Raw genomic sequence first — 23,425 nt, 5'->3', positions numbered from 1 at the left:
GACAGAACATACATTAGTAGTTTCAGGGGGTGGGGAGAAAAAGGGAAGAAATGAGAATGTAGGACATGGTGTTTATTTGAGGGGATGATGGTAGAAAAATGTTCTGAAATTTGGTTATAAGTGTAACTGGCCCTGTGACAAACCCCGTGAGCAGCCCTGTCTGGTGGTGGTGCATGGCTGCCCCCTTGAGGGCACTCGGGTCACTGGGTGAGTCTGTGCTGGCTTGTGTTCACTAGGCCTTTCTTCCAGGCAGGCAGTGACCTATGTTATATCCGTGATACCAGCTTTTCCGGTTTCATAGGGTAACAGCTGTAACTGGTATTAAATTTAAGTACATTTTATTTTGTTTGTTTTGTTTTTAAATAGGACAGGAAAAACTTACTGGAGACCCGACTGCACATCACTGGCAGAGACCTGAGGTCTAAGTAAGTATCTGTGAGCTCCAGGTCCCAGGTGCTCTGCCCTTCTTTATACTCAATCACCAGATCCTCTGGGACCATCCTGTAAGAGAGGCTGGTCAGCTCTCATCCTCCTTTTATGTCAAAGAAGTTGCAACTTGTGATGGAGTGGCTTATCTGGACTCAGTGATAGGCAGTGGTGGCCTGAGACTTGCACCCTCTTCTCTGCTCCTGGTGGAGCTTGGGTGAGACGGAGACTATGCACCTAAAAGGAGGGCTTGGGTGTTTGCATGAAGGAATAGGGTAGAAATGGGGAGACAGCTTGGCATCACAAAGTATTGAATTCCATCCCTTAGTGCACCAGTAGCTTTCTGTGATCCTCAGCAAAATGTCTTGGCTGATTTCAGACTATTGTCCCTTAGTTAAAAAAAGGACATCATTACCCTAAGTACATGTATAAAGGTATGAATGGAGTGACTCTACTTTGTGTACAGTCAGAGACATGAAAAATTGTGCTCCATGTATACTATGAATTGAAATGCATTCTGCTGTCATGTATAACAAATTAGAATAAATAAATAAATTAAAAAATAGACCTGCATGTCACCAGTGAAAACCCTGGTTGATTATTTCATCTCCTTATATATTTAATTAATTTATTTGGGGGACTGGGAATGGAATCCAGCGCTTCACTCACACTAGGCAAGTGCTCCAGTACTGAGCTATGTCCCCAGTCCTTACTTGTATCTTTTTAAATGGTGTTTTGAGGTCTCCAGGGCCATTCAGTGTCTCATTTTCCTTTTTGCTCTACCTCAGGGCAATTAGGGATGGATTCAAAACAACTTTCCTTCAGCACCCATGAATAGATCCTAGGGACCAACCCCTGCTGGGGGTCCTCCTGGGGAGACCCTGGAAGGTTTGAGGTAGTTTTTAATCCTGGTGTGCAATGAAGGTCCTCCTGCCCAAATGGATAGACATCCCAGTGGTCCCACTGCATGAGGAAACACCCAGTAAAACAGTGGGAAAAAGGACTGTTTCTTGGAGCTTCAGATTGCCACTTAGAGTGCCAGCTTTGTTAAAGTGAGGTGATGTCTGTGAGTCAGTGAATTGAGATCCTGGGTGTTTCTGAATAAAAGTATAAAATAGTTATCATGATTAAAATCTTTTTAGTGTGTAATAAATAAATTTGCTTTCCTACAGTTTTCACTGGTTTTATTTTGCAGAATAGCTGAAACCTTTGGATTTCAAGAAAATTACATCAAGATTGTCATAAATAAGAAACAGCTTCAACTAGGTATGCTATAGCAGAGAATGCAGAATTTTCCCATAAAGCTAATATGGAAATAATGACTTTCCATTTTTTTCTTGATTTTCCTGTATTTAAAAATATCTAGCTTTATTAAATAATCCCAAGTTACTTGAGTTTGAAGTTCACTAAATAAAAATGTAAAGCAGAAAATAGCTTCCCAGTAAATACTCACTGCCTGCTGTTTGCTAGAGGGGAAGAGAGATGCTCATCACGAGGTCAGCTACAGTCTGTGTGTGCTGAGAGGGAAGACTTGGGAGAGGCCCTGGCTGATGTGGCCTCATGTTGGGCCCAGATTGAGGGGCCCAATGCAGAAGGTGAGGGGTTGCAGGGCAGGCAGAGTCAGCGCTGAAGTCACAGCTGTGGTCCTCAGCCAGGCTCATTCTGCCATTAGGAGACATTTCTGCCTGTTGTAACTTGGTGGTGGGGAGAGGTGCTCCTCTGCTTAGTGGGTGAAGGAAGGACACTGGTAACATCAGACCACCTGGGACGGCTGCCACACCACAGGCTTCTTGAGCCCCAGATGCCACAAGCGTAGCTGTTAATTTAGAGGACTAGATCTGCCTTACTCTGTCCTAGAGTGTTTCTCCTAAGGAAATGGGAACGTGTCCATCTGGGGAGGGATCTCCTGTAGCGCCTCACAGATCACTGGCTCGGAGGGGAGGGCTTGGAGCGAGGGTGAGTGGAGATTGGGAGGCATCAGCTCTGCCATGGTACCTGCAGTCCTGTGGTTTGATCGGTTTCCAGTGGGTTCTGGGGCCTCACGAATCCGGTTGTCTCCCGCTTGATGCGCTGTGGCCCTTCACGGCCACTCTCGCCTTCCCTTCCTGTGCCATCTCTAGCCGTTTGTTGCTGTGTGTCTTACGCATCACATATCTCTTTTCTCTGTCATCTAATCTCTGTTCTGTTGTGGTGTTGTTCATGGGACAGAAATCCTTGATTTTGATATTATCAAATCTCTTGTTTTACATTTTGTGTTTTGTTGAAAAAGTGCTTTTCCCAGCTTCTGGACTATAGGGATATTCAGCATTTTCTTATATATCAGCTTAGTGTATGAGGACTTTCATCTGTCCAACTAAATATTTCCAGAATGTGTTCAAATCTGTTTATAGCACATAGTATTTGTTATTCTAAAATACGTTTGTATCTGTGTTCACTCTTTTTAATTTTGTTTGCTTATGTGCATCTTTGGTATAATTTTTGTGAGGTTTATATTTTGACAATTTTTTCATAGATCTAGCTTTTGATTTTGTCATTTTTTCCTTGGTTCAGTTTCATTGATTTTTTTTTTGCCATCCTTTCTATACTATATGTGAGGAAACTGAGTCCTGGAAGATAAGTAGTTCACTCAGGATCACAGTTTAAAAAAAGGAAGGAGACCATGATCTTTGTTTTTAACTGACAGGAGATCACCTCTGATAGTATACTACTGTGCTGAGGCTTCCTATCCATCTCTGTGAGTTGGGTCTGTTATTTCTCAACTGGAAAATTTATGTATTAATTATACTTTCTTGTTTTTCTTTTATACTTCCTAGCTCTCCCTGTAATAGTTTCCCAAATATTTGTTGCTTCAGTTTGGTCTTAGAATAAAGGAAATTGAACTTGGGTCCGTTTCCACTGGATGATTTTAACACTGTTTCATAGTAACAGTTACACAACCAAGTTTCAGCATAATTTTGCCAGTTATGTGGCCTTGTGATTTGCAAGTGTTGATGCAAGTTTAAGAACTCCATTAACTTCAGAAATGGACTGTTTCCTCCCGGGCTTATGTGATGCTCAATCTGACGCTTATAGGGAAAAGCCTGGAAGAGCAGGGAGTGACTCACAATGTCAAGGCGATGGTGCTGGAGCTGAAGCAGTCTGAAGAGGATGTGCGGAAGAACTTCCAGGCAGAGGAAGAAGAACAGAACGAGGCAGAACTAAAAGAAAAACGAATTCAGAGGACAAAGAGAGGACTGGAGATACTGGCAGAGAGAGGTATCAGCAGAACTCTGGACTGACCACCTCACTTGGCTACATGAAGGCAGCAGGGATTACACAGACCAGAGTCGGGTGGTGTGCACGTCCCTTGTGGAGGTTTCTTCCCTGCAGTCTTAAACTTTTGCAATGTTCTCTCTGCTGTTTGACTGTGAATTAATAGAGTTCCTTTGGTTTTGTTGCAGCTGAGATGGTGGTGGATCCAGAAACCACACCGTACTTAGACATAGCAAACCAGACAGGCAGGTCCATCAAAATCCCTCCATCACAGAGAAAAGTAAGTACTAGGAGACACCAGAGGCTTGTTCTTGGATTTGCTGTCATAACAGAGGTGGTTTTGTATTGTTACCATTTCTCAGCCAAGGCCCAGTAGCTTCTTACAGTGAAGAGCTCTAATGACTAGGGGTCTAGCTAATCTTGTTTATCTGTCTTAAAAGACAGTTTGAAGTGGGTTTTGCTATTTAAATTATTGTGTTTAAAATTAACAAAATTAAATTTTGGGGGTTTGGGGTGTTTTGTGATGGGCCTCTTTATGTCACTCAGGCTGGTCTTAAACTCTTGGGCTTAAGTGTTCCTCTGACCCAGCCTCCTGAGTAGCTGGGACTATAGCCATGCATGTGCCACAAGGCCTGACTTAATGTAAGTTTTAATATCAGAACTTTGTGAATTGATGTTGCACTATCAGTGGATTGAGGTTTTTTGTTTTTTTTTTTTTTAAAGGTTGGTGTCTGTTTACCTACAGTTGTTTTATAGTAAATGATGACATCTAGATCTTTTTGAAAAATCTTTATAAGACATAAATCATATAAAATTGAAATATAAAAAAATCAATGAGTTTCAAAAAATTTGGATCACTTTTGGCAGCTTCCCTTCATAACTGTAACAAAATACCTTAGATAATTATAAAGAGAAAAGGTTCATTTTGGCTTATAGTTTTGGAGGCTCCAGTTCATGATCAGTTGGCCCTATGGCTTTGGGCCTATGGCAAGGCAAGGACATCATGGTGGTAGTATGTGGCAGAGCAAGACTGTGCTATCAGCTATGTTATCAGCTAGAAGGAGCCAGAATCGCACAGCCCCCTTTGAGAGTGCACCCTTAATTACCTAAGGACCCCCCACTGGGCCCCACCCCTCCCATTGCACCATCCTGGGGACCAAGGTTTTATTTAGCATGTGGGCCTTTGGGGGACACTTGTCCAAACCATGGCAATTAAAAAAAAATTTCTGTAATTGTAGATGAACAGAATACTTTTATTTTATTTAATTTATTTTTATGTGGTGCTGAGGATCGAACCCAGTGCCTAACATTGCTAGGCAAGTGCTCTGCTGCTGAGCTACAGCCCCAGCCCTCTGTGGCAATTTTTAAAAAATGGTTTTGGAAATACTAGAGTTGAAATATATTTCAGAAAAGCCATGATGACTGAGAATGGAAAGTGATTGCCAGGCAATGTGTCCTGCCCTGTAATTCTAGGGTCTTGGGAGAGTGAGGCGGAATCGATTGAGCCCAGGAGCTTGGGACCAGACCAGGCACAGATTGAGGCCTCCTCTGAAACAACAAACAAAACAAAACCCACCACTTTTTAAAAAGAGGATGTAAGAATGAATGGGTGCTGTTTTGAATGCGTATGTGCAGTCTCATAGAGTACTAGGAATGGACCCAGGTCAGAGACACCAGGAGAAACTAGAAACAAAGGGACAGGTGCTGCTTGTGCTCGCGTCAGCCACGGTGAATTGGGGCTTCAGTGTTTAATTAAGCTTCAATTATATTTTTCTTAATTTTGGCTTTTAGATTGAGTTGTGATCTTGCTTTTTGTTTTCATCTTATTTGGTTTTCTTTAGAATTCATATACTTTCAATATAATTTGTTTTATTATATTTTAAAGTGATTTTTTAAAAATCCATATTCTTTCCTAGGCCCTTATGTTAGCTATGGGATATCATGAGAAGGGCCGAGCTTTCCTGAAAAGAAAAGAATATGGAATAGCCTTGCCATGCCTTTTGGACGCTGACAAATATTTCTGGTAGGCACTTTTGTACTTGGTGAAATCCAATTTTAAGAAAGATGGTCCAGATTATGCCCAGCACCTCCCTTCCCTGTGGCTTCAGACTGAGAGTGGTCGATGTAGAAGACTAGTTATGCAGTAGACAAGTTGTAAATGATTTCTTCCCATTGTATTTCTAATTCACCTTTCTTCCCTGGACAGGAAGGAATTATATATATGCATTTATTTTTTTTTACAACAAACATTTCCTTGCCTGACCTGTCTGTTCCCCATGAGCATGTCTCCTGATGGTTTTGATATAGATGCTGATGGTTGTTCCCCAAATCCATTGTTTCATTAGGGGATGCAAAATATTGATACTCTGTTATTCCTTCTGCATTTATTGTTAGAATTGTCTGAAAATAATTAATTTTCCTCTCTGAGCATGGTGATATACACCTGTAATCCCAGCAACTTGGGAGGCTGAGGCAAGAGGATCACAAATTCAGGGTCAGCCTCAGCCACTTATTTAAGACTGTGTCTCAAAATAAAAAAAGGTGGGGATATAGCTCAGTGGTAGAGTGCCCCTGGGTTCAATCCCCAGTAGCACACAAACAAGAAGTTTTTCCTCATCAGCTATTTGGTTTTGGACAAAAAAGAGATCAAAGTACTTGGCTTCTTTCTCCTCATTTTCAGAATCAACCAGTCCCCTAATGGTGACTAGTCAGTTTTTATGTTCTTTTTTTAAAAAAGTATTAGTATTAACTAATGAGTTTTAACACAAAACATGATATTTTTCAAACTTTGGTGTATAAGTTTGCTGTCTTTGTTAGCAGGTTGTTCCTCTGGCCCTGTTAATGTAATCTTGCTAGTCTCTGTAGACTCTCATCTCTGGAGCCCAAAGACACATTTCTGAGACAGTCTCCACACCGAGATCAGCAATTTACCAGAGTCTGGTTTTTTTTTTTTCCCCTCTCATGGTACTGGGGATCAAACCCAGGGCATCATGCATACTATGCTAGCGTCCTACCACCGAGCTAAACCCTCCACCCTTTCGTAAATCTTATTTTGAGATGTAGTCTTGCTAAGTTGTCCAGGCTGGCCTTAAACTTGTAAATCTCCTGCCTGAGCCTCTCAAGTAGCTGGCATTACAGGTATGCACCACTGTACCCAGCTCCTAATAGGAGAGGAAATTGCATTTAGAGACTATATAATCTCAGCATATTAAACATTTATAAAGTAGACTTAATATTCGTTAACTTTAGCCAGGCGTGGTGGTGTACATCTATAATCCCAGCAGCTCAGGAGGCTGAGGCAGGAGGATTGAGAGTTCAAAGCCAGCCTCGGCAATTTAGCAAGGCCCTAAGCAACTCAATGAGACCCTGTCTCTAAGTAAAATACAAAAAAGGGCTGGGGATGTGGCTCAATGGTTAAGTGCCCCTGGGTCTAATCCCCAGTATCAAAAAAAGAAAGAAAGTAAGTTAACTTCAGTGTGAACTTGTTTCCAGTTTGGTAAATTCCTAAGACAATCCTCTATACTTTAAAAACATAAATACAAACGTGTAGTTTACTGGCTGCTTTGGTCAGTGCCTTTTAGTCTTAAACAAATCCCAACTTAAGCTAACTTCCACAAAGAAGGACTTTATTGTCCCAGATATTTAGGAGGAGATGAGTGAGGCTGAGAACAGGACTGGGAGCCTCTGGGGCCTCTTGCTCTGTCTATATCTGCTTCCTTATTGGTGTCAGCTTCATTCTGTGCTGCTGCAGACAAGGGATTCTTAAGTTGGGTCCTTAAAATTCAGGTAAATGTTTCATTTTATTTCATAATTGTGCCTATAATTGTTATTATCAAAAATTTCCAAAATGCATAAAAATAGAAACTAGTATAATGAACTCCCTTTTACTCATCCTCCAGCTTTACCGTTGTCAAGAAATGGCTGATCTGAGTTCATCTGTGTCAGTCTTTCTTAATATTTCTATGGTAGACAAAACCTTAAAGTAATTTTCAAATCTCAAGAGAACCCCTGAGTAGAAATAACTATATCTTCAGTTCATAGTACATCGACATATTCAGTAGGTACTAGATACAATAATCAAGAATGGCTGTCAGTGCTTTTTAAGTAGATGTATTAGATTTCCATTATTGCAACAAATAACTGAGATAATCAACTTAAGAAGAAGAAAGGTTTCTTTTTACACAGTTTTGGGAGTTTCAGCCCCTGATAGTTTGGCCCACTGGTTGGGCCTGTGGTGGTGTATTACATCATGGGGTGGGGACTTGACTGAGGCTTGATTTCGTGTGGCTGGAGAGAGAGACTGGAGTCCCACAGTTCCCTTCCAGGGCACACTTCCAGCCAATGCCTTCAAACCTCCCACTAACCTCCAGCTCTCAGAGGTTCCCCCACCTTAGGACCGAGTCTTTGTAGAACATTTCAGATCCAAACTGTAACAGTGGAGAATGCTGTTGGTTTCCTGAGGATCCGTTGGTTCTGGCCAACATGTTAGCTTTCTTTTTGTGTGACTGCAACCTCATCCTGAAGAAGACCAACTGTGATGCCAGCCAGCAGTCTAGGTGCAAGAAACTTGCTCTGTTTTCTTTCCCACTTGATTTTTCCCCCTACCTTCTCCTAGTAAGCTAGAAGTTCTGTCATAGCTTTGCATGTCTTGGGGTATGATGGGTAGTGTGACCCAAAATAGTTCCTTTCCCTGTTTATTTGTGGTATGGGAATTGAACCTAGGCTTGTGCACACTAGGCACACACACTACCAGAGAGCTACCCCCCCATCCCTCTTTCCTATTTAAAACTGAAAATGGGAGTTCTGCTTTCAGCCAAGGTTGAATAACAGGTACTAGGTTTACCCGCTTACTTGGAAGCACCTCAGAAACTTGACAAATGTATAAAAGAGCAGCTCCCAACAGTACAGGGAGGAGGGCCCACCCAGGCAGAGCCTCATGATTCCTCTGAGTTGATGAGCTGAGAGCCAAGGAGGTGAGAGGAGAGAGCTTCAGAGCAGCCCTGCTGAGTCTACAGGTGGTACTCAGCACATGTGTGTGGGGACACCCCCAAACCTGGGCAGGAACTGCCTGAATGAAGCAGAGAGAACAGTCCTCTCTGTTCACAGAGGCCAGGGGCAGTTTGTACCCCACCAGCCACAGTGGACAACTTGGAATCACAGACGGAGCATTCAGACGGGTCATGCCACAGTAATAGGGCAAAATTAACCCCAAAGATTACTCTAGTCCTGCCTAACAGAGTCTAAAAACCAGCTTTGAACAGTAGATTAAAGTTACTGTTTTCAAGTAACTTAAGTACAGCTGAAACAAAGCTCAGTAACTTAGCAACACAGAAATAATCCAGCTTCCAATTAAAAATTAGCATGCATGCAGGCTGGGGTTATGGCTTAGTGGTAGAGCACTTGCCTCACATGTATGAGGCACTGGGTTCAATCCTCAGCACCACATAAAGTAAATAGATAAAATAAAGGTATTGTGTCCATGTACAACTAAAAAAAAAAATAGCAGGAATGCAAAGAAACCAGAAAATATAACCCATATTGAGGAGAAAAACCAATTAACAGATGCAGATCCAAAAGTGACACACAAGTTAGAATCAGTAGACAGGGACATTGAAACAATACATTCCAAATACTCATGAAGTTATAGAAGGGCTCGAGTGTGTCAGATGAAGACCTGGGAGACATGCAAAAGACTCATGCTGAAATTTAAGAGAGGGAAAAATAGTGTCTGACAGGTGCATTGGGTGGGATGAACTGCAGTAGACACTGCAGAAAAGAAATTCAGAAAATGTGAAGATGGGGCGGTAGAAACTCTAGCATGACACAGAAAATAGAACCGGGTAAAGGACGGGGAGAGGATGCCAGGGCATCTGCAGGTTGGGCAACCTGACATGTGCAGTTGGTGGTCCAGAAGGGGTGGGTGGCACAAGGGACTTGAAGAAATAATGGCCAGAACTTTTCCTGATTTGGTGAAACCTATTAATAATAAGGGCTGGGGGGATAGGATTGTAGCTCAGTGGCAGAGCGCCTGCCTAGCATGTGAGGCACTGGGTTCCATCCTCAGCACCACATATAAATAAAGAAAACAAAGGTCCATCAACAACTAAAAAATATATATTAAAACTCTGGGGATGTGGTTCAGTGGTTAAGCACCCCTGGGGTCAATTTTCAATACCAAAATCATCATCATTGTTTATCATCATCATAAGCCCAAACAGAACGTAGTTTTTCTAAAGTGAGGCTCAACAGATTTTATTTAGACAAATGTCATACGTTTATTTTAATGTTGCTTTATTGTGAGAATTTACTGATAGTGTTTTATTTTTGTGGTACTGGGGATAGAACCCAGGGCTTCGTGCAAGGTAAGCAAGCACTTTATCACTGAGCTACTTCCCTAACCCTTTTTTTTTTAATATTTTATTTTTTAGTTATAATTGGACACAATATCTTTATTTTAATAATTTATTTTTATGTGGTGCTGAGGATCGAACATGCTAGGCAAGTGCTCTACCGCTGAGCCACAACCCCAGCCCCTTCCCCTAACCCTTTTTATTTTTTAATTTGAGACAGGGTCTTACTAAGTTGCTGAGGCTAGCCTAAAACTTACAGTCCCTCCTGCCTCAGCCTCCCAGATCTCTGGGACTACAAGGTTTGTGCTTCCACACCATGTGGCAGTGTGGAATATTAAAGCTACTAAAATTATAAATCAAAGAAATATTAATAAAGATATACCCAGGGCTGCAGTGTAGCTCAGTGGGGAAGTCCTGCCTGGCACATGCAAGGCCTTGCATTTAGTTCCCAATCCCACAAATACAAACACAATTTTATTTTAGGTTTTTAAAAAACAGTTTTTTGCCCAACTTACATGGTTAGGTTCAAATAGAGGCCTAGCAGTTTCAGGATTAATATGTAGAAGCTGATTTCCTAAAATGAAGAGAATAAAATGCACTCCTCTAGTGGGAGATGTATTTTTGTTTTTGGCTTTTGGCTGCACATATTCTCAGTTCTGAGGCACACTTGAGATGAGTACACATTATATTTTAACTGAAATGAGGCCATTTATGTCCTTGTCTTGATGCTTATTGAATGAGTCTGTAGGAAATTGAAAATGTGACAAAAGTCCATTTCTGTGAATGGCAGGACCATCTCTTACAGAAACCTGAACATGTTAGGAGGCAGATTGGGAGGTCTCCTCTTGAGTGAAAGATTGGGTCAAATTCACAGGCTCCTTCTTTTCCCCTCAAAGTCAAGTTCTTAGGCCGAGCCACAGATTTGGAGAAACAGAGATAACAAATAAATGTAAAGCACCTATTTGAACACATTTTCCTACCTCCACTGGACTGTGCACTGGCCTTACCCGTGAGAGACCACTGTTTTAAGGGGTAAATGACAGGGTCAGACTCGATTCATTTTTCTTTGCTGAACATTCGTTGATAAGACAGGAAGCTCGAGGACGTGCATTCTATCGTTTCATATAAAAGCAATCTTAATTTAGTAGGATAACAGTGAAAACAGAAAAACCCTTTAGAATTTCTTAGTGTAAAATTTATGGTTCCAGGTATTCTCCTTTCTTTTTGAAGACTAAAGATCTAGATTTGCATTATGAATTTTAATATAATTACACTTAAAATCCAAATAAATAATCTTGTGCAGAAAGAATCTACATTCTTTCTGGACCAAACTGACTTCTGTTTATTGTCTTATGTGTCTTCCTTTTTCTGGATTCAGCCCACTATCTCAGCTACAAAGTATCCTTCAGTCTGCACATGGTGAGAAATCAGCTAGCCAACTTAGAGCTGGTGTTTTCTAGATGGTTTCCTCCCAGTGTGAATATGATCGAGCTTGAAGGCCTCATCAGAATCTTCTGTCAGTTGAGGCATTCTTAGAAATGATTTGGGGGACTCTATTTTTAAAGCAGTAGTTCTCAACTCTTCTGGGCATTAAAATTGGCCTTAGAGATTTTAGAAAATAGCATCTAGGCCCCTTCCCAAGAGACTTCTGTTACTGCTGGTCTGAAAAAGAGGGAAAGGGAAAGAAAAGAAAAAGATTCTTTAAGTCTCGGTGCTTCTGATTTGCAGTCAGAATTGGCAGCCACTGTGGTAAAGCTGGGTCTCCTCTGTTTGCTGAGGGGTGCTGACAGTGGCCTTGGATTCTGCTTCCTGCAAGGCCTCTTTCCCAGCCTGCCAAGTGGGTATGCGTGTGTCTGTCTATCCTCCTCCATCCTAAGGCAGTTGGTTTTAGGCTGCTATTCCTGAGCCCTAATTTCTTTTTTCTTTGTTGGAAAGATTTAGATTATAAATATAGCTCCCCTTGTAAGTGCTGGGGTCTTTGTTTTTGAGCAATCTTTGCAACACTTCAAAAACCAGGAAAGAATTCCAGTAATTCCCCCAAAAGGTGACTAGTGCCACTTGTCTGTGACGTGGTCCCCTCTCCTTCCAGCGAGTGCTGCAGGGAGCTGCTGGACACAGTGGACAACTACGCTGTGCTGCAGCTGGACATAGTGTGGTGTTACTTCCGCCTGGAGCAGCTGGAATGCCTGGATGATGCAGAAAGAAAGCTAGACTTGGCCCAGAAATGCTTTAAAAATTGTTATGGGGAAAATCACCAGCGGCTGGTGCACATAAAAGTATGTTACTGTCATTTGTTTTCTGTATGTTGAGCCCGTTTCTGGAAATTGTATTTGTTCCTGCTAAATTATTTAGACTGCTGCTTTTATCTGATAGTAGTATGTAATATGCTCTTTTAAAGCTACATTTAAAAAAATTGTTAAGTGATTCACAAGTCTGGCTCTTTCCTTGGTCTGTATGTAGCCCAGGGGAACATAGTTTTCTGATCATGGATGCCCCCTACACACACTCATGATCACCTGACCAGGAGAGCACCTGTGATCTATTCACATTCAGTAGCATCTGATGTAAGATATAAATGCAAAAAATAGACATCCCGGGGCTGGGGTTGTGTTAGAGTGCTCGCCTAGCAAATGGGAGGCCCCAGGTTCCATCTTCAGCTCCACATAAAAAGATAAATAAATAAAATAAAGTTATTATGTCCATCTACAACTAAAAAAAAAAAAAAAACCAAACACACAATTCTAGAGTAATGGTTCACAGGAATCAGTCATAACCCAAGAGCTGTGACTTGAGTAAGGATTCTTCTGATCTCTCAAGTTGTCAGAATCCCACAGGGCATGATAGCCTCTGGTTGGTCTGGATTTTCAGTAAGCAAAGGGGCCCCTCTCCTGGATGGCCTGAGATAGGTGTCCTGGCCCTGTGTTGCACTCACGTGCCTGGGGCCTTCACGTTGCCATCAGTAGTAGTGACACTATGGTCACAGCAGCGTTGCTACCTTGCCACTACAAAGACAGAATAATGGCTGTGAGCGTTGTGCATCAATGATTATAAATAAGACGGTTTTATCCTTTTTACCAATAACTTTAGGGCAACTGTGGGAAAGAGAAGGTGTTGTTTTTGAGACTCTACTTGCTTCAGGGGATCCGAAACTATCACAGTGGGAATGGAGAAGAGGCCCGCGAGTACCTCAACAAGGTGAGAAAGGAAGCTGTAGGCATTTCCACCTGCTTTTTTCTTATTCCCAGAAGTGAAATGTTGAGGAACTCGGCAGTTTGTGACTTGTGAGAAATGTGCATCTCTTTCCTATTCCCGTCCCTCATTTACTGTAAACACATTTGTATTCGTTAGGATTCAGGCCAGATGCTATAATAAGGACACTTCAAAAGACGGTGACTTTAATCAGACAGAAGTTTTTGTCCTTTCACCCAGCAGTCTAGAGGTGAGCAGGCAGGCCCTGGGAACAGCTCTGCAGGGCATCCCAGATTGCTCCTGTCAATGCCTCTGCCACCAGCAGAGGGGCTGGAGAGTCACCAGCAGAGGGGCTGGAGAGTGGGAGCAGGCCTCAGCTTTATTACAGAAAGATGCGGGTCTCGGTGTGGTCGCTCTGCAGGCAGAGACAGTGTTTTCTGCTTCAATTTATTCTGGTTAATAATAGGATGAGTTTAGAGTTTGTGTTACAAAAATCTGACCTGCAGTAATTCTTTTAGGCTTTAGCTTTGTGTTGGGCTTTGATGTTTTTGTAGTTACATGATTCTTGCATTTCTCCCTGTCTATAGGCACGTCAGCTCTTTAAAGAGCTTTACATCGACCCGTCAAAAGTACACAACTTGCTGCAGTTGGGGTTCACCGCCCAGGAGGCTCGGCTTGGCCTGCGGGCCTGCGAAGGGAATGTGGATCATGCAGCCACGCATATTTCCAACCGCAGAGAGGTACCCACCTCACGTGCATGCTGATGCCTGTGCCTTTTGGGAGGTTGGGAAGGGTGAGGCATAGTGAGCTTATTTCTGAAGTGCCTGAGCTCCCTCAGGTATGACGGAACAAGAGATGATCCCACAGGAAGTATTAGCAATAGGATCTCCTTACCACTCCAGATCAGGAAAGGAAGGAGTGACTTTGGTTCTTGATTATATCAACTTTCAGGCAGGTTACACAAGCAATCTCTTCTTTCTCTGTAGACACCATGGTGTATTTAAAAAATTAATTTCTTTTGTAGTTGTAGATGGACAGAATGACTTTATTTGTTTATATTTATGTGGTACTAAGGATTGAACCCAGTGCCTCACATGTGCTGGACAAGCATTCTGCCACCCAGCCCCAGCCCCAGCCTCAGCCCCATCCCCAGTCCACCGTGGTATTTTTCTTGAAACCATTTTAAGGGGGCTGTGTTTTCCCAGGGGGCAGGAGTGATAGTTTGGGATTGTGTTCATGCCTACAAACATGAGTCAGATCATAGAAACAAGTAGCATCATGTTACAAAAGCACAGGTATAAAGCTACAATTATTCAAAACAAGTAAAGAAAGCTTTAGAACTTTGGAATTACAATCTTTTCATGTATGCTGTCTATACAGCAGAGGACCTGGGGTCCAGAGAGCTAATGATGGGCTATTAGCAATAGGGCCACTTTTCTGTCCAGAACAAGAAGTTGGTAATAGCCTCTCACAGAGAGGTCTAGCTGTGAACCCCAGCCACAGCCTTCTCTGGAATCTTCACATATGTATCCCTGGTTCCCTTTTTGCTGAACATTAGGGTAATCCTTAGGAGGACAGCAGCCTGTGGAGCTGTGGGAATGGGCAGGAAAGCCAACTGTCATTGGCCTGCCTGGCTCCAGAGTGGGAGCGGATTCATGGGTCAGATTACATGAGAGCCAGTCAAAAGGGCTGTTTGGGGTTTCTCTTTCATGACACGAATGTTACCATCAGTCATGGTCCACCAGTTTTGCTGTGGACATCAGCGATGGGTAAAGGCAGTGACTAAAAAGCGTGGCTCTGCATGTTTGCATGTGGTCCAACTCAGAACTGACAGAGAAGCAGACACTGCTGGGCACGGTGGCCTCTCCTGGCCTCCCAGACCTGACTGAGGCAGGAGGAGCAACTTGTGAGACCCTGTCTCAAAATGAAAATAAAAGGACTGAGGATGGTGCTCAGTGGTAGAGCACCCCTGGGTTCAGTCTTCAGGACCAAAATAGAAAAGAAAAGCAGATATTTGTGACAATGCATTTATTACTTTTCTTTTACTTCATTGTGGAAAAGATTTCTTTAGTATTTGGAAAGCCAGTATTTTAAAATGAGGTCATTTGAAAAATATTATTGTATAATATTTTATAATTCACAAAACATTTTCACAGTAATGTCATTAAGTTCTGCCTCTGACCACCTGTGAGGCCAGAGATGAGTAATTCTCATTTTGCAGTGTGAACTCTGGCTCAGAGACTGACTTTTAAATAAAGTAGAGTGCTGATAAGTTTCAGCCCTTGGAGAAAACGCAGAGAAACACCAGCACACATGGAGCAGTTGCGCCTGCTCACCCTTCCCCTTGGTGGATGTTGTAGTTGGGGTGCTTATGGGTAAAAGCAACAACACAAAAAAATCGAGACTGTCCTCATGGAAAAGGAAGTTGGTGGGGTTTATTGGCCTGCTCTACTGTAAAGCCCAGAGAGGGATGGTCTCAGGGTTAGTTGATTCAGTGACCTATCCGTGTTGCCAAGGACATGGTCTGTCTGCCTCCCCTCTGTGCTATCCTCCTGGAAGTCCTAAGCACCTCACAGACTGGCCACTCACAAAGGCCAGGGGACTGTGAGACCTGATGGGCTTAGGCCTGTGGCAGCAGATATTGACGTAGACCATTCAGAGCCCACCTGGGGAGCTGGGTCAGCCCCCCATATCCTAGGGAGGGGTAGAATGGATATTGGAAAGACAAACACAGTGCCCCACAGAACCAGAGCTCAAATGCAAGGTAAGACTGCCCCCTCAGTTCCTGAGGCTCTACATCATGGTAGTTCTTAAAAGTATGTATTTTCTTGTATAACATGGTCCTCAACTGGGAGAATTCTACCTAGGAGGTCCCACAGCCTGTTTTACCAGGCCTGTCCTTCAGCCTGACTTAAGAACCCAACTCTTACAGAAGGTGTATGTACAGAGTATTTCAGTGCAATACTCATTGTCACTCCTGCTAAGGTACAGAGGAATGTTCCAGAATAGTGTAATTTTCTCATGTTTGGTTATGTGGTTAAAAGAAACCTGACACGGCATTTGTGATTGCAGGAGTGTCCTTGAGGCCCCAGCTTGTTTGCAGTTCTGGGTTAGGCAACTCTGGTTAGGCTCCTCACTGCTGGCAGGGTTTTTGTGCATGCATATTGTGCATATTTCTTTGCCTTCTAGAATATAAACGGAGGAAGCTGTAATTGGAAGCAGAGGATGCGGCTGGGTAAAGGCCTCTGGCGTGGGGGTGTGAACAAAATAAAGTGGCGGCATGCGGGAAACTTGCTGGCTGTGTGGTTGCACACAGTCACAGGGCAAGGTCAGCTCAGAGGCCTTTGTAGGACCCAGGGAGATAGGAATAAGGAGCTGTGGGCTGATGGGGAGAAGGGAGTCCACAAATGAGGCGATGAAGCCCACTATGATGTGCAGAAGTCATTAGGACTGGACACCCAGGGCATTTAGCAGACATCAGGAGGGTGGGGACAGGTGCATCACAGCTGAGGCAGAGGTAAGAGTTTGTGTCGTGCATACTCCAGGGAGCTGACTAGAGGTTCTCCTGTGTTAGGAACAAAAGTTAGCCTCTGTCCCCAGAAGTAGCTCAGCAGCCACCCATTCCACTTGGTCTTCCTTCGGACACCCGAGGGAAGTGTTGATGCCACCTAAAATTTGTGGTATTTCCTAAGAGATGAGGTCATTCTGCTGCTTCAGGATGAAGAAAGAGGGGTGCTTGGAGCTGGGTTCAGCCCCAAAGGCAGGAGTGGATCTTGGGAGGAGCATAGACTGCTTTCCCTGTGCTCACTGCCATGGGTCATTGTGACCTTGGCACCATCACTCAGCATCTTGAAAGTTTCTGTCTCCTTGTTGACAAAGTGATGAGGTTGAATCAGATTAGTGGTTTTCTTTTTGTTTGTTTGAATTTTTATGTCTTTTATGAGATCAAACCCAGAGCCTCATGCATATTAGGCAGGCACTCTACCACTGAGCTACATTCCTAGCCCCAGACTTGTATTTTGAAGCAATTAAAATTCCCTTTCCTTGCCAGGTATGATGTCTCACACCTGTAATCCCAGTGACATGGGAGGCTGAGATAGGAGGACCAAAAGTTCAAGGCCAGCCTTAGCAACTTAGTAAGACCCTGTCTCAAAAAAATAAAAAGGGTTGTGGATGTAGCTCAGTGGTACTGCACTCCCTTGGGTTCATTCCCCAGTACTGGAAAAAATTTAAATTAAAAAACCAAAACTCCTTCTTAAATGTTTTTTTTTTTTTTTTTTTTTGTATGTTTGTTTGTTTTGGTGCTGGGGATTGAACCCATGGCCTTGTGCATATGAGGCGCACACTCTACCAACTGAGCCATATCCCTAGCCCTTTAAATGATGTTTTTATGGGTCAGTGATAGAATTCTCCCAGTTGAGGCCAGGTGCTGGGAGAAGGGACAAGACAATTCCTGCAGCCAGCTCTTGCACAGCAACAGCAAGCTCTTTCAAAAAGCAGGGTTACATGGCCATTGTCCCCTTGAGCATCCTGAAGGTGGGTCAGTGATATTGGCATCATCCAGGAGGAATGGCTCCCTGGGTGATCATTACGGGCTCCTCCCGGTGCCGAAGCTCCTCTGCCCTCCTCTGGAAGAGGTGTGCCACCTGTCTGGCAGCCTCCGAACCCGAGTGCTTGCCAGGTTCTTGATGCAGTGTTGGGCTTGGGAGGCTCTTCCTCCCTGCCTCTGCAGCAGCTCCCCAAGCACCCTGCCCTGGCTCTGCTGCTTTTGACCAGTCCAGGGTAGGTAGAGAGAGCCCCTCCTTCTTTTTTGTTTGGTTATTCACCTTTTGACCTCAAGAACCCAGCAGAGCATGGATTTTACTTTCTGTGAAATCTCAGCCTCTAGCTTAGTGGGACTTGCTGTTTTTTCCAAGGAACTGGCCCAAATCAGGAAAGAGGAGAAAGAGAAGAAGAGGCGTCGCCTGGAGAGCATCAACTCTTTGAAGGGGATGGGCTACCCCACACACGCAGCCAAGCACGCCCTCCATCAGGCTGGCGGGAACCTGGACGAGGCTCTGAAGGTGACCCCTCCCTGGGATGTGCTGCCCTTTCCTGCTGTCCCGCCAGCCCCGCTTCCTCCAATCTGCAGCGTGCTTCCCTGGGCCATCCAGCTCACTCCCAGGTGGCCTTCCTAATTGCTGCTTTGCACCTAGGGTTGGCTTTCTGTGTCATCAGCAGAGTGGTAGAGCCAGAAGGATGGGTCCAGGCTCCCTCTCCGCTGAGGCTTGCTGGCTCAGGAGTGTGGCGAATGTTTACAAGGGCATTCCGCAGGCCAGGACTCTGAGTGGGGTTTCTGTTAGCAGCAGAGAGTTTGATGTCAATGGCATAACTTCCTAATTTCAAAACAGAAGAGAATGATACAAGTTTTACTATAATTTTTTAAATTAAATTTTTATTCAACTTATTTTATCTGATAGGTAGTACCTATTGGCAAAGGGGATTTTTCTCCTTTCTTTTTTTTTTCTTCTTTGTAGTACTGTTGGATTGAACCCAAAGGTTCTCTTATTATTATTATTATTATTTTTTTTTTTTTTTGGTGATGGGTTACCAGGGATTGAGCCATATCCCCAGCCCGATTCTGTATTTTATTTAGAGTTGGGATCTCACTGAGCTACTAGTGCCTCACTTTTGCTGAGGCTTTGATCTCCCAATCCTCCTGCCTCAGCCTCCTGAGGCACGCACCACCATGCCCAGCTGAGGTGTTCTTACTATTGAGCTATTTTTTGAGACGGTCTTGTTAAGTTGCTGAGGCTGGCTTTAAACTTGAGACTCTCCTGCCTCAGCCTCTTGAGCAGCTGGTATAGGTGTGGCCACTGCACCTGATGCAAAGGAGCTTTTTACAGAACTCCATAAAGCCACATACCAGTAGTAACTTCATCCAGGTCCAGCCCCTCCAGTCTGTTCAAGAGGTTCTCAGTAGGGCTGGGGCTGTGCTGTATCCCAGGAGCTCAAAGTGGGAGACCACCGCCCTGGGGATACCCACAGACCAGCAGCAGACAGAACACACAGGATGAGGACCACACATGGTGCATGGGCTGGGGCAGGAGCCAGGTACCAGCAGGGAGCCAGGCAGAAGGAGGTGCCTATTGTCTGGGTGGGGACAGGGCAGTATTGGGGGCTGGGGTAGGGCTAAAGAGGGGGCAAGACCAATGGTCAGTGGCCAGGTGCCACCTCATCTGCTGGGCTAAGAGGCCACAGGAGCCCACCCTGTCTCACCTTCTGTATTTGCCCTGTGCCTGAGAAGGCCCCATAGGGCAGTATTTTTATTAACATTTTTAAATTAAAAAACATTATTTGAATATCAAGTTTGATTTTGATTGTTTTGGGGCAGTGCTGGGAGTTAAACCAGGGCCTGGTACATGCTAGGCAAGTGCTCTACCACTGAACTATCTCCACAGTGCTCTAGTTTGAGTTTTCTTATATGTCAGAGAACTGTAAAAGGCAGGAAAATCTGACTATGAAGGAACTGATGGGGCTAAAAATAGTTTTTAATAATGAACGTAGTTCATAAATCCATTTAGCCACTCTTGAAGTATTTTATGCTAGATGGCAAATTGCCCATAGAGTCTTAAGGTTAACAGTTAATGTGTGAAGTCAAGGGTCCAAACATGACTTCTGGCTGGGAGTGGTGGTGCATGCCTATGATCCCAGCTAAGTAGGAGGATTGCAAGTTCAAAGCCAGCCTCAGCAACTTGGCAAGACCTGTCTCAAAAAACAAATAAAGCCATCTGGGATGTAACTCAGTGGTTACATGCTGGGTTCTATCCCCAGTGCCACACAATCCATTGCACCAAGGTCATCCACGACCCTTTCCTGGTGGCCTCATGCATGCTAGGCTGAAGGGTGAGTTGTCAGGAGGGCAGGATGCATGCTGCGTACCACACATGAGCATGGATGTGACAGTCCATGCAGCACTGAGCAGGGTCTCACTGAGCTACTAGTGCCTCCTTCAGGTCAGGAAGGCGTGGTGCCTTCAGAGGCGAGGAGGCCTGCTCAGCAGCCTTCCATTCACTTCCTTCTGTGGCCTCTGCCCAGAGCTGCACTCTGGCGGAACCGTGTGCCCTCCTGGACTGCCTCTTCCTGCCCTCCACTCGGCAGGTCTTGTTCCCAGGGGAGAAGGGAGCTTTTCTTCCTGGTCACTTTTGCTCCCCCTTCAAACCTCGAGTCTGAGGTGACATTTGAGTGGAGCCTTCTGCAAACACAGCTTGGCCCCCAGCCTGAGTTGGGCCCCTTTCCTGGCTTTATGGCACCTTCGCATGGCCCACCACGGTGTCCCAGGTGGTCTGTCTGTGCTACAAGTAGACAGGCCTGGGCTGTCTGCTGTTGCACTGTGGGTGCTGTGCCCTGGCCCCGTGGGCAGTGGTGGTGAGTCACGGTGTCCGTGTGCTTTCAGATTCTCCTCAGTAACCCTCAGATGTGGTTAAAAGATTCAGATTCTGAAACCAATAGCCGAGAAAGCCCTTCCCAGGAAAGCATTGACCAAGTGAGTGACTGGCCTTTGTGCCCCCAGCTCTGGTGCCCCGGGTCCCTCAGGTGGGCTGGCTGGGGAGGGCAGGGTGGCAGCAGGACAGGGCAAGCTGTGCTGCTGCCCAGGTTTCCAGGCTCCAGGCAGGACCTGCGAGGGAGGGCCGCCAGCACGCGCAGCAGGAAAAATCAGAAAGCCTTGCAGGTCGTCTTCCTCTAGCTTGCCTCTTTTTTCCACATACCACTGTTTACATCCTCCCCAGTTCTCTGCGTGTGACCAAAAGGACGTCCCTTTGTCCTGTGGAGTCCATCCACCTTGTGACAAGTGACGACTCCAGCCATACTTGCCCCACAAGTTTAAGTGCCCCACGCCTGGTGGCCGCTGAGCTCGTGACACCTGTGCCTGAGTTTGCACAGCACTTTGCTCCCAGCCCTGAGGTGGCCACACAACCCATTGCACGAAGGTCATCCACGACCCTTTCCTGGTGGCCTCGTGCATGCTAGGCTGAAGGGTGACTTGTCAGGAGAGCCGGGTGCATGCTGCGTACCACAGATGAGCGTGGATGTGACAGTCCATGCAGCATGTGAGCATGACATGCCATGGCCTTTTTCTGTCCCCTAGCTGGTATACATGGGCTTTGACACAGTTGTGGCCAAGGTCGCGCTGAAGGTGTTCAGGGGCAACGTCCAGCTGGCGGCTCAGACCCTCGCTCACCACGGAGGGATCCTTCCTCCCGACCTGCAGCTCTCAGGGGAGGACTCCTCGTCCACCCCATCCACGTCCCCTTCGGATTCCGCAGGTGGGTCAGGTCTGAACACCAGGAGAGCAGACATCCCAGGCATGGGCCTGAGGGAGAGGCTGACCTGGAGACTGAGGAGGATGTTCCCGGGACAGGGTGGCCGGCAGGAAGTGTGTCGCAGGGGACTTGGTGCGGTCCCTCACTGTGTGTCTTACTGTAGGGACCTCCAGCGCCTCGACAGACGAGGACATGGAGACAGAGGCTGTCAATGAGATACTGGAAGACATTCCTGAGCACGAGGAGGATTACCTTGACTCGACTCTGGAAGATGAAGAGATTATTATTGCAGAGTACTTGTCCTACGTAGAAAATATAAAGTCAGCAGCGAAGAAAAACTAGTAAACAAAGAAGTACTAAGTTTCTGCTTATAAATTCTGTCATTATGAAAAGTCTCCTGCAGGTCTTCCTTTTGTTCTTGCTTTTCATCTGATTTTGCTGCAAGCGAGCTTCCTCCTCTGGGTACAGGAGGGGCAGCCGGGGACTCTCATAGGCAAGGCCTGCGGGGGCCAGAGGCTGGTCCTGGGGAAGGCACTGCCTGGCTCCGCAGCCTGCTCTGCTTTGCCCTCTGCCTTCAGGTGTGCTCCCTAACTCTGCCCTTTGCTTGATTTTTCACCCAGTAGGAAGCAGGCTTGATGCTGGAGAAGAGGGTGTCCCAGGAAGGTCTCGGAGGGAAGGGGAGCAGCAGGGAGTGTGACCAGACTGTCTCCTCTTCCTGTCACCCACCTCCTGGGCAGCTTTTTGCTGTGCCTGCTGCTGAAGCTGTGGCCTCCCAGCCACAGTGTGGGCCCTGCTCCCCCCGCGTGCTCCCACACCACCGTCCCTCCTGCCCCACGGTCAGCCTTTACATCTCCGTTCCAAGTGCTGTGGGGCATAAAAACGAGGCACGGGCTGCAGTAGCCAGATGAAATTGTGGCAGACGCCTTTATCCTGAAATGTCAGTGTTTTGTGCTCTCAGTTCTGCAAAATATACACTTGAAATTCAAAGCTGAAAATCAGACTATATGTATTCAAAATTCCTCATAAAAAATCTTTTATTAAATGGGAAAGTTTTAAATGCTAACCAAAGCAACTTATTTTTAATTAACATTTTTAGACTCTGCTGTCATAGGAAACTCGCTGTTAGCCAAGAGACCTATCAGACATTTAGAAATATTTTCCCAAGATTTTGGTGAGGATCTTTGTTGGAGCTTATGACAGAAGACTCCCTCAAGCTGTGTGGTCAGCCTTCTGTCAGCTTTAATAACTTCTCGCCATGCCGAGTTCATCTGGAGTGTGTGCTAGGGGAACACTCGGCACCCAGGGTGCAGCTGGCAGCTGCCAGGTGGGGAGTGGATCAAGTGCCAGGCATGTTCCCCAAGACCCTTCTAAAAGCAGCCAGAACACTCGGACGGCAGAATGGGCCACATGCTGCCATCGGGTCTGACTGCGGACGCTGCACTGCAGTCAGGTTTGGAACGTGGGAATCTTGTCTTTCTTTTTCAATGGATGGTACTGATGGAAATAAACAGTGGAAAATACACTCGGGACTTGTCAGCCTTACTGCAGGAAATTCTGCGCGCTCTGGGTTTTACCTGTTGGGAGGTCCGGGTGACCTGGGTTTTCAGTTCCATTGCAAGTATTGTGAGGAATGGAAAGCTGTGCTCAGAAGCAGTGGCGAGCTGGGGTGTTGCTCAGTGGGGTGCCCTTGCCAGCATGCGCACAGCCCTGGGTCTGACCCCCAGCAGCCATGGTCTTGTGAAAGGCAGGAAGGCAGGGCTGTGCTGATGCGAGGGAGCAGCCTTCAGCGAGGGGTGTGAAGTGGACCTGCAGGGCTTGTTTGGGGAGCGGCCACCAGCTGAGGATTTGGTCCCAGTTGTGGCTTCTGGCTTCCTGTTTTAATGCTGATGGGAAAGCCAAGGGCAC

The 23,425-nt window shown here is 45.4% G+C and overlaps 1 protein-coding gene across 2 annotated transcripts in view; it reads left to right on the top strand.

Moving 5' to 3' along the window:
• Nub1 (negative regulator of ubiquitin like proteins 1) overlaps window positions 1–23,042 on the top strand; it is a 31,199-nt gene extending 8,157 nt beyond the window's left edge. For both annotated transcript variants that reach the window (XM_076831826.1, XM_076831834.2), the window contains exons 4-15: window positions 367–425; window positions 1,622–1,692; window positions 3,499–3,681; window positions 3,867–3,958; window positions 5,595–5,701; window positions 12,118–12,304; window positions 13,116–13,223; window positions 13,805–13,957; window positions 18,134–18,280; window positions 20,653–20,742; window positions 21,346–21,523; window positions 21,684–23,042. In XM_076831826.1, the coding sequence (XP_076687941.1) occupies window positions 367–425; window positions 1,622–1,692; window positions 3,499–3,681; window positions 3,867–3,958; window positions 5,595–5,701; window positions 12,118–12,304; window positions 13,116–13,223; window positions 13,805–13,957; window positions 18,134–18,280; window positions 20,653–20,742; window positions 21,346–21,523; window positions 21,684–21,862 (1,554 nt within the window). In that variant the 3' untranslated portion in view covers window positions 21,863–23,042. The remainder of the gene's footprint in view (window positions 1–366; window positions 426–1,621; window positions 1,693–3,498; window positions 3,682–3,866; window positions 3,959–5,594; window positions 5,702–12,117; window positions 12,305–13,115; window positions 13,224–13,804; window positions 13,958–18,133; window positions 18,281–20,652; window positions 20,743–21,345; window positions 21,524–21,683) is intronic.
• Window positions 23,043–23,425: the final 383 nt, after the last annotated feature.

Source organism: Callospermophilus lateralis, chromosome 1 (genome assembly GCF_048772815.1).
Source record: "Callospermophilus lateralis isolate mCalLat2 chromosome 1, mCalLat2.hap1, whole genome shotgun sequence".
In the NCBI taxonomy this organism is placed as follows: Eukaryota; Metazoa; Chordata; class Mammalia; order Rodentia; family Sciuridae; genus Callospermophilus; species Callospermophilus lateralis.
Note: the sequence above shows the minus strand (reverse complement) of the source record. Positions and strands in the feature narration are given on the sequence as shown.